We start from the raw sequence: 18,490 nt of genomic DNA, 5'->3' as shown, positions 1-18,490 counted from the left end.
CAGCACATTTAATTGGCTTAAGTATGCAATTTTCTTCAATAGATTTACATTTTTAGTTTTGGTTAATACTGAAACTAGTTTATATTCCCTGAAAACATATAAACTAATAAAAGAGGAATGTTGGCCAGAAGCATGACCAAAAAAAATAAAGTGAGCCATTATTTTGTTCAATCCACACATACATGTGAATTAACTTAAAAATAAATACTGACATATAACATGATCATGCACTCTACAAATATAGACTAGGCTATAACTTAAAGATTTCAGCAATTTAACATTAATGTAACAAACATATTTATAATTTATACCTTTGCTCCATCTGAAATATTGTCCCAGTTTCCACCACTCAAAGAGAACTTTCCATTGCCTATACGTAGCAGTATCTCTTCAGGAGTATCATTAGGGCCATTAGCAAATGGAGTGTAGCTATTAATAAAATATATTTTAATAGACATAAGGGCCCAGTATACATATGAAATTTAATTGAAAGTGATGAACATAATACTACATACAAATATTTATTATGGTAAATTAGAATATCATTTAATATTTCCCTTCACTGTGCATATCAAATTTGATACTTCAAACAATGAACTTAATCCTAATTAATTATTTAATAAAATGAAGAGTCTTGTCTATACCAATATCTTTTTGCCTTTAATCAGTTAATCCATGTAAAATAAATGTGGGTTTTCATGTAAAGCTAGTCTTAAAATCAGGCCAGATTAAAACACGCAAATTTTGTATTCTCCCAGGCATAAGTCAGCAAATCAAATATACCTACTATGAGGAAACTGTTAATTTCATATGTTCATAGAAATGAATTTATTTTATTGGTTCAATTTTATTCATTAGCATTTTATAAATATTACCAGTGAAAACAGATTAACAATAATTCCAGTTAATGTCCATGAAAATGGGTTAGCTAAATATTTATATTAATATAACAAAAAACCCTCTATAGCCATTAAAATTATTATGTGGATAAATATTCATGGAAAGGAATACAAATACATTGTATAAAGTTTAAAAATTAATTATAGAATGACAAAAAGTGATCAGTTTTGTACGATTTTAACAGGCGGAACTGAAAATGGTATTCAAATTTGGGAATGAAAAGACTTAAAAAGTATGGGAAATATGTCTTAACGTCTTAATGTCTTAATTCCTCATGTAACAATTAAGTTGATATAACATTAAACACACATATATACACTAACATTCATGTTTTGTTTAGTCTTAAAGTAAATATTTCAAAGCAGCAATCCAGAAATGGTATCCCATGGTTCATGTGAAAACTTTAGCTATTCTTAACTTTAGCACTTACTTTGGGCTATAACTAAATATTTTGCAAAAGTTTATATTTAAAAGTGCATGGAATACACTGACATATGTAATTATCACAAAGCCAGTAAATAATTTCGTGATGACTTCATATTTATAAATCTTCTGTTATATCGAGCATATTTCAATTATACGAAATGCCTTCTCTATAAAGTCAAACTAAATACATTATAATTGTATTATAATGCTTAAAATTCCATTCTATGCATTAAGTTTTGTTAAATCCAGCCTTTTTCTATAGCCATAAATTTTTACTCCTAAACAAAAATATTAACAGTAAAACAACACTTATGAATTGCCAACATTAACATAACCCATTTGTTACTTTTTTAAGTATGTTTTTATACTTTTAAGAGAAGGCAACTGTGTTTGTTTCTGTAATTAAAATATTCCATTACTATTTAGATTTGTTATAAAGTTCAATCTTCTTAAATCTCTAGTGCGAGGAGAGCCAGAATAAAAGTACTTAAAAAAAAAAAATTCAGTATCAATTGAAAACTCTTTTAATTATATATTTGAATAATGCATCAACAAAGACCTTACTCTTTGTTTTTTCAATGTTATAAGTTAAACAATATACAATATTTTGAAATGTTAATAGAATTTTCCTTAAGGTTATTTTCATCTGTCTTCTTTCTAGATGAAAATATACAGGTGAAATTCAAATGATGATGTGAATTATTTTGAGTGATAAAATCAAGGTGATATTTATAAACAAGGTTTATTTAAGAATTTTATGGACCAAACTACTACTCCCAGAAATCCCCATTCTACATCAAATCATACATATTACAAGGCACCCACATTTCACATTACACACACAATTTTATGGATTTTTATAAAGTACATAAGGTTTCTTACCCAGCCAACATTGTGTAAAAAAGGACTCCCAGACTCCAAATATCACAAGCAGCATCATAGCCCTGTTGCATAAGAACCTGAGAAAGAAATACTTATTATCTGGTATTACCCAGTATAAACTCCTTTTTCTCATCGGAAAGAAAGTTGTGCTTCTAATAATCTCACAAATGTTTACAATTTAAAAACTCAGATTATTTTAATCTTTTCAAAAATAGATTCACATCATGTTAAAAGAAAAATATTCTGCTATTAGCAAGTATGGAATAACTGGTTATTAATGAAGTAAGTAACATGGGCCATAGGAAAAATAACCTTGTAAAATATGAGCTTTCACTTCTCCTTTTAGGAAAACCAAATACAGACACCAAAATTTACGATTAGTATGTACAAAAAGCTTAATATATACTACATATAGTACTGTCTTTAACCCTGACACTAACTCTGTGACGTAGATATTATTTCCATTTTGAAGACAAAAAAACTGAGGCGAATGCTCAATAATTTGTCCAATATCACAAAACTGGTAAGTAGTGGAGGAGGCGTTCTCACTCTAGAGCTTGTGCTTATAATATCTATGATAACTGCTTCCTTGCTACATTAGAGATGGTAAAATAATATATGATTTTATGAAAAAAGATGAATTTTATTTTATATACAAGGCTTATGTATTGAAAAGATCAGTATATTTCTGGATCACAAATACACATTTGATAAATTCTAAATGGTTTCATTAATTTTTCATAAAATGACTTATGTAGCTCTTTTTTGCTCTTGGTCCTAGTGTTAATAAAAACCAAATACTATATTCATTATATAGTAATGTGATTTTTCTCCATGAGGTTAATAGAGTTTGTTGGAAAATAAATGAAGTGAAGCCTTATTCAGAAAAATAAGCCCACTGCTACATTCTTTAGGCATAGGAACAAAATAGAAACATTATTAATGCATTTACAATGGGGACTGTATAACCAGCAGCATGGACATTTCATTTATAGAAGGCAAAATATATGAATGTTTGGCTTTGATAATTGCCACACACGAATGAGTATCTAATTTAAAATTCAAGCTATAATGTTCTTTTCCTAGTGAACCTGGATTTATAAGAACACACATATGTGCAAATTTGAGAAGCTTTCAAGAGACATATATAACTGGCTTATGTAAATAATGCATGGAGGGACGACAAAAGCGCTAAAAAAATAATGAAGTACAGCTAAACCACTCATGACATGGTAAAACTAAGTTGGCATCCTTTAGTAAAACTTAAACCACTCCAGCTGTTTCACTTATATTTCATTTCTTTGTCATCAATTCTGACAGTTCCAGGCATCACCATGCTTTCCCTGGTTCCCTTAGAAAAGTATAAAGTTTTTTTTTTTTTAATTTATTTATTCTGAGAGAGAAAGTGTAGGGGGAGAGGGAGAGAAAGAAAGGGAAAGATAGAGATCCTGATTTGTTGTTCCACTTATGTGGTTGATTCTGGTTGATTCTTGTATGTGCTCTGATGGGGATCAAACCCACAACCTTGACATATCAGGACAATACGCAGGCATTGCTAGGGCAGTATTTTTTTTAATATCTTGGCTAATTTCATACAGGTGAATATAATCCACATTTTATTTTATTTCATTTTAATTTATCTTTATTGTTGAAAGTATTACAAATGTCCCATTTTTCCTCCATTGATCCCCTCCCACTTGCACCCCTACCCCAAGACCTTTACCACATCATTGTCTGTATACATGGGTTATGCATATACGAATATAAGTTCTTAGGTTAATATCTATCCACCCTCTCACACCTGCCTTCCCACTGAGACTCATCAGTCTGCTCCATGCTTCTGTATCTCTGGATCTACTTTGTTCATCAGTTTATTTTGTTCATTAGATTGCACATATGAGAAAGATCACGTAGGACTTGCCTCCCTCTGACTGGCTTCTTTTGCCTAGCATATTACTCTCTAAGTCCCACCATGCTGTCTCATAGAGTAAGGGAACCTTGTTTTTTACAGCTGCATAGTATTCCATGGTGTAAATGTCCCAGAGGGTGCTTGATATGATTTCAATCTTCTTGAACTTGTAGAGACTTGTTCTGTGTCTAACATGTGGGCTGTCTTTGAGAATGTCCCACATGCCCTTGAGGAGAATGTATATTCTGCAGCTTTGGGGTAAATGGCAATTAAATCCATCTGATCTAGTGTGTCATTTAGAGTCACTATTTCCTGCTTGATTTTTTGTCTGGAAGATCTATCCAGTAAAGTCAGTGAGGTGTTAAAGTACCCTATTATGACTGTATTGCTGTAGATCTGTCCTTTAAAGTCCTCAGAAAAGAACGTTTGCTTTTTTCCCCAGCCTGTATGAGTCGTGTTTTGATGTGGGTCTCTTGTAGACAGCATATAATTGGGTCAGCATTTTTGTCCATTCAGCTACCCTATGTCTTTTGATTGGAGCATTTAATCCACTTACATTTAGGGTTATTATTGATAGGTACTTATCTATTGCTATTTTATTTCTTTATGCCTGTTTCTCATTCTCTCTACTTCAACTTCTTATTATAGCAGTCGCTTTAACATTTCTTGCAATGCTGTTTTGGTCCTGATAAACTCCTTTAGTCTTCTTTTTTGTCTGGAAAGCTCTTTATTCCACCATCTATTTTGAATGATAGCCTTGCTGGATAGAGTAGTCTTGGTTTCAGATCCTTGTTTTGCATTACCTTGAATACTTCATGCCATTCCTTTCTGGCCTGTAGAGTTTCTAATGAGAAATCAGGTGACAGCCTTAAGGGAGCTCCTTTGTAGGTAAGAGATTGCTTTTCTCTTGCTGCCTTTAAGATTCTCTCTGTCTTGAATTTTTGGCCTTTTTTATTATGATGTGCCTGGGCGTGGGCCTCTTTGGGTTCCTCTTGCTTGGGTCTCTCTGTGCCGCTTGAACTTGCATGACTTTTTCCTTCAAAAGGTTAGAGAAGTTTTCTGCCATTATTTCTCCAAACACATTATCCCTTCTGGCACTCTTATAATGGGAATATTGTTCCATTTCATGTTGTCCCAGGGCTCCCTTAAACTGCCCTCCTGTTTTTTCATTGTTTTTTCTTTTTGGCTCTCTGATTGAGTGATTTTTTTCTACTCTGTCTTCTAATTTGCTGATCTGATCCTGTTTCCTCTAATCTGCTGTTTATTCCTTCCAACGTTTTTTATTTTATTTCAACCATGTCATTCTTAATTTCCTTAATAGTTTCCATTTCTTTTCTCATGCTGTTGAGCATTCTTATGATCAGTATTCTGAACTCTATATCTGATAGATTGCTTTTCTCCATTTCATTTAGCTCTTCTTCTAGAGAATTCTTTTGTTCTTTCATTTGGGGCCTTTTTTTTGTCTCCCCATTTTGGCTGCCTGTTTGGATTTGTTTCTATGTATTAGATAGATCTGTTAGGGCTCCCAGTGTTTTGGATGGTCACTGGTGACAGCCAATGTCAGACGCTGTTTGTGACTGGCCTTGTGTACCGTTTGAAGCTTTCCACACTCCATAGCTTGCGGTTCCCTCTCCTGAGACTGGGGACTGGTTGAGTTTAGACAAGACCAAGATGTGCACCAAGGTCTGGTAAAATGAGTGTGAAATTACTCTGCATTGTGCTGCCCTGGGCTGTCATGTTTTGCTCCAAATATGAATTAAATTTAACTTTAGGGCAAAGGGAATAAGAATCTATGTTTATATTACTTTTGCTAACTGAGGAAACCAAATGAGAAAGAAGGCAATGACATTAACTACTTTGCTTCTGACTTCTCTTTTCCTACATTTAACTTCATGCAAGTAGGAAGGTATTAAGCACACATTCTGCACTGTATGCTTTTATTCATCCACTACCTTGCCTTGTTTATTTTATGGCTATATGTTCTTAATTTTATAGAGCATTGAGACCGACCCACCCAAAATCAGTTTAAACGTGTGATAAATGTGTAAAACAACGTTTTCATGATGGATCCTAATTAGGTTAAGCAATATGACACCTCCTAGGCTCTTTCTCATTAACTAGAAATGTTATTGGAATGTGAAATACTTATAGCTGACTCAATGAGTAACTCTCACCTTCCGACGAGTTCTTGGGCAGCACTTTAATCTCTGCAGTAATTTAGAACATTTTAAAAATGCTCTATGAGGCATCTAGACCCAGGGCTTGGAAAGCCAGACATTGGTGCACATCTTGGTCCTGTCCAAACTCAGCTAGCCACCCTGCTCCCCATCCCAGCTCCAGCAAAGGGAGCCGCAAGCTATGGAGTGTGGAAAGCTTCAAACGGTACACAAGGCCAGTCACAAACAGCGTCTGACATTGGCTGTCACCAGTGACCATCCAAAACACTGGGAGCCCTAACAGATCTATCTAATACATAGAAACAAATCCAAACAGGCAGCCAAAATGGGGAGACAAAAAAAAGGCCCCAAATGAAAGAACAAAAGAATTCTCTAGAAGAAGAGCTAAATGAAATGGAGAAAAGCAATCTATCAGATATAGAGTTCAGAATACTGATCATAAGAATGCTCAACAGCATGAGAAAAGAAATGGAAACTATTAAGGAAATTAAGAATGACATGGTTGAAATAAAATAAAAAACGTTGGAAGGAATAAACAGCAGATTAGAGGAAACAGGATCAGATCAGCAAATTAGAAGACAGAGTAGAAAAAAATCACTCAATCAGAGAGCCAAAAAGAAAAAACAATGAAAAAACAGGAGGGCAGTTTAAGGGAGCCCTGGGACAACATGAAATGGAACAATATTCCCATTATAAGAGTGCCAGAAGGGATAATGTGTTTGGAGAAATAATGGCAGAAAACTTCTCTAACCTTTTGAAGGAAAAAGTCATGCAAGTTCAAGCGGCACAGAGAGACCCAAGCAAGAGGAACCCAAAGAGGCCCACGCCCAGGCACATCATAATAAAAAAGGCCAAAAATTCAAGACAGAGAGAATCTTAAAGGCAGCAAGAGAAAAGCAATCTCTTACCTACAAAGGAGCTCCCTTAAGGCTGTCACCTGATTTCTCATTAGAAACTCTACAGGCCAGAAAGGAATGGCATGAAGTATTCAAGGTAATGCAAAACAAGGATCTGAAACCAAGACTACTCTATCCAGCAAGGCTATCATTCAAAATAGATGGTGGAATAAAGAGCTTTCCAGACAAAAAAGAAGACTAAAGGAGTTTATCAGGACCAAAACAGCATTGCAAGAAATGTTAAAGCGACTGCTATAATAAGAAGTTGAAGTAGAGAGAATGAGAAACAGGCATAAAGAAATAAAATAGCAATAGATAAGTACCTATCAATAATAACCCTAAATGTAAGTGGATTAAATGCTCCAATCAAAAGACATAGGGTAGCTGAATGGACAAAAATGCTGACCCAATTATATGCTGTCTACAAGAGACCCACATCAAAACACGACTCATACAGGCTGGGGAAAAAAGCAAACGTTCTTTTCTGAGGACTTTAAAGGACAGATCTACAGCAATACAGTCATAATAGGGTACTTTAACACCTCACTGACTTTACTGGATAGATCTTCCAGACAAAAAATCAAGCAGGAAATAGTGACTCTAAATGACACACTAGATCAGATGGATTTAATTGCCATTTACCCCAAAGCTGCAGAATATACATTCTCCTCAAGGGCATGTGGGACATTCTCAAAGACAGCCCACATGTTAGACACAGAACAAGTCTCTACAAGTTCAAGAAGATTGAAATCATATCAAGCACCCTCTGGGACATTTACACCATGGAATACTATGCAGCTGTAAAAAACAAGGTTCCCTTACTCTATGAGACAGCATGGTGGGACTTAGAGAGTAATATGCTAGGCAAAAGAAGCCAGTCAGAGGGAGGCAAGTCCTACGTGATCTTTCTCATATGTGCAATCTAATGAACAAAATAAACTGATGAACAAAGTAGATCCAGAGATACAGAAGCATGGAGCAGACTGATGAGTCTCAGTGGGAAGGCAGGTGTGAGAGGGTGGATAGATATTAACCTAAGAACTTATATTCGTATATGCATAACCCATGTATACAGACAATGATGTGGTAAAGGTCTTGGGGTAGGGGTGCAAGTGGGAGGGGATCAATGGAGGAAAAATGGGACATTTGTAATACTTTCAACAATTTAAATAAATAAATAATAAAGAGCTGTAGGTACAACATTCAACCAATTTATTGTAAATTCGTTTAATTCAGGATAATTCTTGGACCTCAGAAGACATTAATGTCAGTTGAATACTATAATGGATTAACATTTGTAAAATAAACTATTTTAGAGAGATATTAATTTTTGTGACATAGTAGAAAAGCACATCTATGTAAATCTTAAGAAGATAATTGAATTGATGAATATTCAAAAAGCGAATATTCTTTTCATTGAGTTGAGTAATTAATGTACTTTTTCTTTTTAATCCTCACCTGAGGATATTTCCATTGCTTTTTCAGAGAGAATGGAAGGGGGAAGCAGTAGAGAAAATGAGAGAGAGAGAGAGAGAGAGACAGAGAGAGAGAGAGAGAGAGAGAGAGAGAAGAGAGAGGGAGAGAGAGAGACAAATGGAAGAGGCAGAGTGAGAGGGATAGAGAGAGACAGAAACAGAGACAGAGAAAAATACATTGATTTGTTGTTCCACTTATTTATGCATTCACTGGTTGATTCTTGTATGTGCCTTAAGTGGAGATTGAACCTGCAACCTTGGTGTATCACGACAACACTCTAACCAACTAAACTACCCAGCCAAGGCTGTAATTTGTTTGTTAGGTAAAAAGGAGTCTTTAGCCACTGTAATGAAATAATGAATTTATACCACCATAATGCTACTACATATTCAAATATCTCCATAGGTACTTGAATATTTCTAATTCTAGCTTAAAAGATAAATTCATATGCTTCATTACTAATTTTTTAATAGTATGAAATTTCAGGAACAAATCTTACACAAAAACTTCATTCATAACAATTTGCATATATTCATTGATTGCTAGCACAGGCTTTATCACTTGATGATAAAACTTTTCAAAATATTTTTAAAAAATTTTTATTGAATTTATTGGGGTGACATTGGTTAGGATTATAGGTTTCACTTATACAAGTCTCCAGTACATCATCTGTATACTTTATTTTGTTTCACCACCACAAGATCTCCAATCCAAGTCAAATCTCTTTCCATCACCATTTATCCCCCCTTATCATTTTGTACCTCCCCTCACCCCTTTCCCTCTGGTAATTATCGCACCATTTTCTGTGTCTATGAGTTTTCTGTTTAATACCTTCAACTTTTACCCAGCCTCCCAATCACCCTCCCTTCTAGCAGCTGTCAATGTGTTCTCAGTATTAATGAGTCTTTTTCTATTTTGTATGTTAATTTCTTTTGTTCAATAGATTCCACATATAAGTGAAATCAGATGGTACTTGTTTTTCTCTGACGTATTCCACTTACCATAGTATTCTCTAGATCCATCGATGCTGTAGCAAAACGTAAGTTTTCTTTCTTTTTTATGGCCACATAGTATTCCATTGTTTAAATGTCCTACAGCTTTTTTATCCACTCATCTACTGATGGGCACTTGACTACTTCCAAATCTTGGTTAGTGAAAATAATACTGCAATGAACATAGGGGTGCATATATTCTTTTGAATTAGAGTTTCATTTTTCTTTGTTTATATTACCAGAAGTGGAATTGCTGGGTCATAAAGCAGTACATTTTTTAATTTATGGGGTAACTCTATACTGTTTCCCACAGTGGTTGTGCCAATCTGTATTCCCACCAACAGTGCATAAAGATTCCATTTTCTCCACATTCTCACCACATTTGTTGTTTGTTGATTTATTGATGATAGCCATTCTGACAGCTGTGAGCTGATATCTCATTGTGGTTTTAATTTGCATTTCTCTGAGGATTAGTGATATTGAGCATCTTTTCATATGTATTGGCCATCTTTATGTCCTTTTTGGAGAAGTGTCTATTCAGATCCTTTGCCCAATTTTTAATTGGATTCTTTGATTTTTTTCGTGTTGAGTTTATAAGTTATTTATACATATTGGATATTAACCCTTTACAATTGGCGAATATGTTCTCCCATTCAATAGCTTGTCTTTTAATTTTGTTGATGGTTTCTTTTGCTGTGCAAAAACTTTTCAGTTTGATTTAGTCCCACTTCTTTGTTTTTTTTCTTTTGTTTTTCATCCTGGGGGGAAATATCAGAAAAAATATTGCTATGAGAAATGTCCAAGATTTTACTACCTATGGTTTCTTCTAGAATTTTTATGGTTTTGAAACTACCATTTAAGTCTTTAATCCATTTTGAGTTCATTCTTGTATATGGTGTAGGAAGGTGGTCTAGTTTCATTTTTTTAAGACACATCTGTTCAATTTTCCTAGTACCATTTATTGAATAGAGTATCTTAACTCCCTTGTATGTTTTGTCTCCTTTGTCAAATATTAATTGACTATAAAGATGTGGATTTATTTCTGGTATCTTTATTATGCTCCATTGATCTATATGTCAGCATTTGTGCCAGTGCTATGCTGTTTTGATTACTATGGCTTTGTAGTATATTTTGATATCAGGTAGCATGACTCTTCCAACTTTGTTCTTCTTTCTTAAAATTGATGTGCCTATCTGGGGTCGTTTATGGTTCCATCTACATTTTTGGAATATTTGTGCTAGTTCTGTGAGATATACCACTGGTATCCTGCTAGGAATTGTGTTGAATCTATAGATTGCTTTGGGTACTATGGACATTTGGTGGTGTTAAATTTTCCTATCCATGAACACAGTATATGCTTCCATTTACTTTTATTTTCTTCATTTTCTCTTTTCAGTGTCTTATAATTTTCTGAGTACAAGTCTTTTACATTCTTGGGTAAATTTAGTTCTAGGTATTTAATTTTTTTGTATGCAATTGTAAATTGGATTTTTTCTTAGTTTGCCTTTTTGATAATTCATTATTGGTATATAAAAATGCAACTGATTTCTGGATATTTATTTTGTATCCTGCTATTTTACTGAATTCATTTATCAGTTCTAGCAGTTTTTGGTGGCATCTATAGGGTTCTCTATATACAGTAACATATTACCTGCAAATAATGACAATTTTACTTGTTTCTTTCCAATTTGCATGACTTTTATTTCTTCTTGTCTGATTGTAGTGGCTACAAATTCCAGTACTATGTTGAATAACAGTGTTTAAAGTGGACATCCTTGTCTTGTTCCTGATCTCAATGGAAACTTATTTAGTTTTTGCCCTTTTGAGTATGACGTGGATTTATCATATATGGTCTTTATTACATTGAGGTATATTCCCTCTATTCCCACTTGCTGAGAGTTTTCATCATAAATGGGTCCTAGATTTTATCAGATGCTTTTTCTCCATGTATTGATATGATCATGTGATTTTCATCCTTTATTTTGATTATGTGGTGTATCATATTTATTGGCTTTCCGATATTGTACCAACCTTGAATGCCCAGAATAAGTCACACTTCATCATGGTGTATGATCTTTTTAATATATTCCTGGATCTGGTTTGCTAATATTTTGTTCAGGATGTTACCGCCTTTGTTCATCAGGGATAGAGAATTATAATTTTCTTTCTTTGTAGTGTCTTCATTTGGTTTGGGAATTAGGATAATGCTGACCTCATTAAATGAGCTTGGGAATTTTCCCTCCTTTTGAATTTTTTTGAATAGTTTGATAAAGTTAGGTGTTAGTTTTTCTTTGAATATTTGGTGAAATTCTCCTATGAAACTATCCAGTCCAGGACTTTTGTTTGTTGGGATTTTTTTTTCATTACAGCGTCAATTTCATTACTTGTAATCTATCTTCTGATTTTTCCTGATTCAGTCTTGGAAGATTGGTGTTTCTAATAATTTATCCATTTCATCCAGATTGTACAATTTGTTGGCATGTAGTTGTTCATATTTATTTTTACAATCTTTTGAATTTCTTCAGTGTCAGGTGTTACTTTTCCTCTTTCATTTCTGATTTTATTTGGCTATTCTCTCTCTCTCTCTTTTTTCTCTCGATGAGTCTGGTTAAAGTTGGTCAATCTTGTTTATCTTTTCAAAGGTTCAGCTCTTGGTTTCATCAATCTTTCATGTTGAATTTTTAGACTCTATTTCATTTATTTCTTCTCTGATCTTTATTATTTCCGTTCTTACATTCACTTTGGGTTTTGATTGTTGTTCTCTTTCAGGTTCCATTAAATGTAAAGTTAGATAATTTATTTGAGATTTTTCTTGTTTCTTGATGTAGGTCTGTGGTGTTATGAATTTCCCTCTTATGAGTGCTTTTACTGTGTCCCATAGTTTTTTGGATTGTTGTGGTCATTTCCATCTGTTTCAAGGTATCTTTTGCTTGTTTTCTTCCTTGGTCTCATTGTTAACCCATTCATTTTTTTTTTTTTTTTTTTAGTAACATGTTATTTAGCTTCCATGTCTTTGTGTGTTTTTCAGTTTTTTACTTGTGATTATTTGCTAATTGCATACCATTGTGGTAAGTAAAGATGTTTGATATGATTTCAATGTTCTTAAATCCACTGAGACTTGTTTTGTGGCCTAACATGTGGTCTATCCTAGAAAATATTCCATGTGCATTTGAAAAGACTGAATATTCTGCTGCTTTGGAATGAAATATTCTGAAGATATGAAATAAATCCATCTGATCCAATATGTTATTTAAGGCCTCTGTTTCCTTGTTAATTTTCCCTCTGGAAGGTTTATCCATTGAAATCAACGAGCTGTTAAAAACCTCTACTGTGACTGTATTACTGTTGAACTCTCCTGTTATGTTTATCAAGATTTGCTTTGTATATTTAGGCGTTCCTATGTTGAGTGCATAAATGTTTACAAGGGTTATATCCTTTTGTTGGATTGCTCCCTTTATCATTGTGCAGTGCCCTTCTTTGTCTCTTGCTATAGCATTTGTTTAAAGTCTATTTTGTAAGATATATGTATTGATACTGCAGCTTTTTTCATTTACATTTGCATGAAATATCTATTTCTATACCTTTACTTCTAGTTCATGTGTACCTTTCATAATAAGGAGGGTCCCTTGCAGACAGCATATATATGGGTCACGTTTTCTTATCCATTCAGCTACTCAGTGTCTTATGACTGGAGCATTTAAGCTATTTACATATAAAGTAATTATTGATAGATACGGATTTATTCTTTTAAATATGTTCTACTGCTTTTTTGTTTTTTTCTTTTTCTTCTTCTTACAAAAGACACTAATATTTCTTGCAATATTTGGTGGTAAACTCTTTTTAAGGTTCTTTTTTTCCTGAGAAGCTCTTTATTTCTCCAATTTTAAACTAGTTTTTGTTATAGGTCCTTGGTTTTCCTCACTTTGAATATATCATACAAATCCCTTCTGGCTTGAAATGCTTTTGTTGAGAAATCAGTTGACAGTCTTATGGGAAGCCCCTTGTAGGTAACTAACTCTCTCTTGATTCATTTAAGATTTTCTTTTTGTCTTTAACTTTTGTCATTTTAATTATGATGTGTCTTGATGTGGATCTTTTGGATTCACCTTGTTTGGGACTCTGTGTTTCCTGGGCTTGTGTATCTTTTTCCTTCACCAGGTTAGGAAAATTTTCAGTCATTATTTCTTCAAATAGGTTCTTGATCCTTTGCTCTCTCTCTTCTTCTTCTGGTACCCTTATAATGTGAATATTGTTATTCTTCATGTTCCAAAGGTCTCTTAAACTATCCTCATTTTTAAATTTTTTTATTTTTTCTGCTCTGATTGTTTTCTGATACCTTGTCTTCCAAATCACTGAGTTGATCCTCTGCTTCATTCAACCTACTATTTATTCCTTCTAGTGTATTTTCCATTTCAGATATTCTATCCTTTTCTGATTGGTTCTTTTTTAAGGTTTCTATGTCCTTTTTTATGCTTGCGATCTCTTTGTTGAATTTATCACTAAGTTTCTTGAGCATCTTTACAATAATTTATTTTTTTTTTTAACTCTATATCTGGTAAATTACTTGCCTCCATTTAATTTAGCATTTTTTTGTTTTGCTTTGTTTTGTTAGAGATTTATCCTGTTCTTTAATTTTGGGCATGTTCATTTTTCTCCCCATTTTGACTGTATCTTTGTATTTACCTTTATGTATTAGGAAGATCTTCTATGACTTCCAGTTTTGGTAGGGTGGCCTTATGTAATAGGTGTCCTGTGGGACCTTGTGGCACAGTCTCCTTAGTCATCTGAACATGGGGACAAAAGGAGTCTGGAGGGTGGGGGTTATTGCATTCCCCCAGGCTGATGCCTTATGGAGAGGAGTTCTCCAACCAATAAAGATGGCGTATGTGGTGTGGGACAGTGACAGTACAGTGAATCTGTTGGCTGTTCCTTCAGTTCTCTCCCCAAAGCCACAAACCCCTGTCTCTCCTCATGCGACTCTAGTCCGCTCAGTTGGCCTCCATCAGAGCACAGGGTGGGTGGCTGTAAGAATTTGTGCATTGGCCCTTTAATAGGGCACCTCTGTCTCTAGCCTCTAGCAGACTCCTGACTCTCTCTGGAGGACAAAATCCTCACTTATTTTCACAATGACATGTTATGTGGGCACCTTTTCCTGGCTCTGGGGCTCTGGGCTGGGCAGCCCGACTTGGGGTTGAAATCCTATGCTGCTCAGGCAAAATCTCTGCAGGTAACATACCCCTCTGGAATCTCAGCAGTGCCTGTGGGAGCCAGGACAGCCGTTTGAGTGTCTCTACTCTTCCTACCAATCTCAATGTGGCTTCTACTGTAAATCCTTTGTTATACGACTTCTCAGCTAATCTTTAGTTGGTTATTCAGGTATATTTTTCTATATATTTTTTGCAATTCCAGTTTGGTCCTGGGCGGAGGTAACTGTAACATCCACCTACTCCGCCACCATCTTTGATCACTCTGTCAAAGCACTTTGAATATACAATACTAGCTAAATATAGTTCAGGCACTAGTTACAGAGAAGTGGTGCCCACATGCCTACCTGAAAAACTTCACTATTACTATGGTGAAAGTGTCTTACTACAATGGAAGTGTGTTAGGATAATAAATCATCAATGGCTATATTCTGTTCTGTGAATTTGCACTCATTTAAAAATGTTTACCTAGCCATTAATCTAAAAATATTTACCTTGCCATTAATTTAAACACAGACATATCATATATTTTTTATTTTAATGTCTGTTTTTGAGATGTTCATTTGGAATATATTCACCCCTAACCTTTTCCCAGTGTGAAGTTTTCATCATACCAAAGGGTCCAGGTCCATAAGATTAAGTCAGTATTAAGAATTTGGCTATTAAAATGGTTATTGTTTATTCTTCTGTTATATCTACTGCATACATGTTAGAATATTTATGACGACTCTATATCCTATATTTAACAGAAGAGCCCTAATCTCAAATATTCTGTCCTCTTATCCTACATAAAATCATTGAAATATCCGAGAAAAGCTATTTAAAGTCTAAGTTATATCTCTTACACCTGAGGTAAATACAATGATCTCCTCTTGGATATTACATGTGTTGTAATTTGTATTTGGGTAAATATAGTTTCAATATATTTTAGCTTGATAAAAATGTGTACAATCATTATTCTATGAATTTAATTAAAATAGATTAAAGTATATTTTCTGTATATGCACTTAGTTTCTTATAGGGCAAATCTATTATCATAAAAACCTTGTAAAGCAATTATGCTTCTTCCTCAGCATCAATATTTTAAAGATTTAATAATTTTTAATTTGGGAATTTTTCTTTAGAAAGTTATAGTTCTATTTTCTACATTTCTATTTGCATTATGAGAAATATTATTTATTTTTCTAATATCTACATTAAAACACAGATTTGTTGATATTTAAATACAAATGCCTCATCTAATGCAATGTTCCATATTATCTTAAGGGTTAGAATCTGTTGTAAAAGTTAGAAAACATGCACAAAAGACAGGAATTCATCCACAGATTATTTTATTCTTCTCCACTGATTTAGTAACTTTAATTTTTCAAACCTGAAGATTACTTTGTATTTTGATTTGTGTTGAAAATATAATGATTCATGTGGCTTAGCATTATTCATGACACAGAAGAATAGTTCCTACTTACAAACAAAACTTCAAAAGAATCTATACGACCCATACCATCCCTGATTTATTCTTTTATCTACCATACTTACCACTGCTATCAGAGTTATTAAAACTCCCCATGATCAGAACCACCCCAGCCTCATTTTTCCTGATTCTTCCCTCCAAGATCTATGTATGATACTATTGCCAAGAAAAACTCGACTGCTTGTAACAACCCAAGTGAAGTTGTTTACTCCAGGAATTCGAAGATCCTAAAAAGAATCAGGGATGGTGTTGCCTTTATATGTTTTGTGTAATGCTAAACCATATAATTACCTCACGTTCAACACAAACCAAAATATCTGAAAATCTAAGTGAAAGCTGGGTCTTGAAAAAGTTATTTTGGTACTTTAAGCTTTAGTTGTTTCATAATATTTAATATGTTGAAGGTGGAGTTATCTCTATTCTCCCCTCCAGCTCTTAAAGGGTATGATTCTTAAACTAGTATATCACCCCACAAATAAATAAAATAGTCTAATTATTACATTCAGGTTGGTTTCAGATGCTAGCTCCTATTCTGAATATTTATATTAAGGGTTATCAGAATTCACTGATTTAAAGAGCTTTATAGTTAAAAATGAACAAATAACTCCACTTTTACCTACCTACCATAATATATACATACCATCATATAACATTCAACTAAAAGAAAAGAGTAAAAAACAAAAACTGAAGTTTTAAAAAATACCTCAGGTGCTACAAAGTTTGCAGTGTAGCATGGAGTTAAGAGAAGCCCATTTTCTCCTCGAAGTTGCTTTGCAAACCCAAAATCACAGATCCTAATGGAGTCTGCATTGGCTGATTCATCCATATATAAAATATTACTAGGTTTAAGATCACGATGAACAACCTTGAACATGAAAGAACAAAGTATTATAAATCTATAGCTAAATAAATATCTGTTAAATAAACATTTTAAATTCATGTATTTCCAAGAGAATAACTTTCTTAATAATAAAATATTGAAAATGATACTTTGCCCAACCTTCATAATCTTGAAAGCCTGAAGTATTCAGAGAAAATAATCTCTATCAGATAGATGCTCCACTTTCTATTCAAGCTAACAGTTTTGTTAATAACTTCCAATTTCAAAGTATCAAAACTGTTCTCAGTTCCACTTCTGGTTATAATAGACTAAAAGCCTACTTAATATGCCTCTCCCCACAGTAAACAACTATAAAAGCTGAACATAACAGAAAAATAAACTACCTGAAGGTACTGGGGAGTGAACAGAATAAGAAAGACTCTTGTGGGAAGTACACACTTGGCTGAAGGAGGGACTACAGGGAACTATACGAATGGCTTTTAGGCAAGGGGAAAGTGCAGTCCTTATGTGACATCTACATGTGGAAAAGCTTACAGTCTTCCTGATGTGGAAAACCAGAAAAGAGATACTGGGAAACCTTTAATGCTGAGTGGATGGATACTGTAAAGCAAAAAGTCAGAACTACCCCTAAGTTCTGGTCGGGTAGCTCAGTTGGTTAGAGCACTGTCCAGATATGCCAAGGTTGCAGGTTTGATCCCCGGTCAGGACACATACAATAATTAACAAATGAATGCATAAATAAGTGGGACAACAAATTGATCTCTCTCTCTCTCTCTCTCTCTCTCTCTAAAAATCAATAAATAAAAAATTTAAAAAAGAACTACCCCTGAATCAATAATATGTAGAAGAGGGGTGAGGGGAGGTAGAAGAGGGTAAAGGGGGGAATAAATGGTGACAGAGGAAGAAGACTTGATTTTGGCGGGTAAACACACGATGCAATATACAGGTGTATTATAGAGTTGTACATCTGAAACCTGCATAATTTTATTAACCAATGTCACCCCAATAAATTCAATAAAAATTTTAAAATGTGTAGAAGAGGCTCAAAGTAGTTTATATTAAGATGAAAGATAGAGACCAAAGTTGCTACCCAAAAATTGCTTTTCAGTGCAAAGAATGCTGAGAAAATTATCCGCTAAAACAAAGCAACAAAAAAATCAATAATAATAATTGGATAAAAATAACAGAATACAAAAATCTCCATAACTTAATATTCCAATGGGCAGTATACAATCCAAAATTATTTGATACAATGAAAACAAGAAAGAACTAAGAAAATAGAACACAGTTTGAAGAAAAAAGGAAATCTATCAATT

At 33.9% G+C, this 18,490-nt stretch overlaps 1 protein-coding gene across 1 annotated transcript in view; it reads right to left on the bottom strand.

The window, feature by feature from the left end:
- The window catches only part of RPS6KA6 (ribosomal protein S6 kinase A6), a 163,428-nt gene that overhangs the window by 49,463 nt on the left and 95,475 nt on the right, over positions 1-18,490 (bottom strand). The window contains exons 17-19 of the mRNA XM_016204494.2: positions 17,037-17,198; positions 2,209-2,285; positions 312-429 (exon numbers count right to left, since the gene is read on the bottom strand). Of these exons, the coding sequence (XP_016059980.2) occupies positions 312-429; positions 2,209-2,285; positions 17,037-17,198 (357 nt within the window). The remainder of the gene's footprint in view (positions 1-311; positions 430-2,208; positions 2,286-17,036; positions 17,199-18,490) is intronic.

The sequence above is a fragment of the Miniopterus natalensis genome, chromosome X (assembly GCF_054644295.1).
Source record: "Miniopterus natalensis isolate mMinNat1 chromosome X, mMinNat1.hap1, whole genome shotgun sequence".
NCBI classification, from domain to species: Eukaryota; Metazoa; Chordata; class Mammalia; order Chiroptera; family Miniopteridae; genus Miniopterus; species Miniopterus natalensis.
The sequence above is the reverse complement of the archived record's forward strand: the minus strand, read 5'-3'. Positions and strand labels throughout refer to the sequence as shown.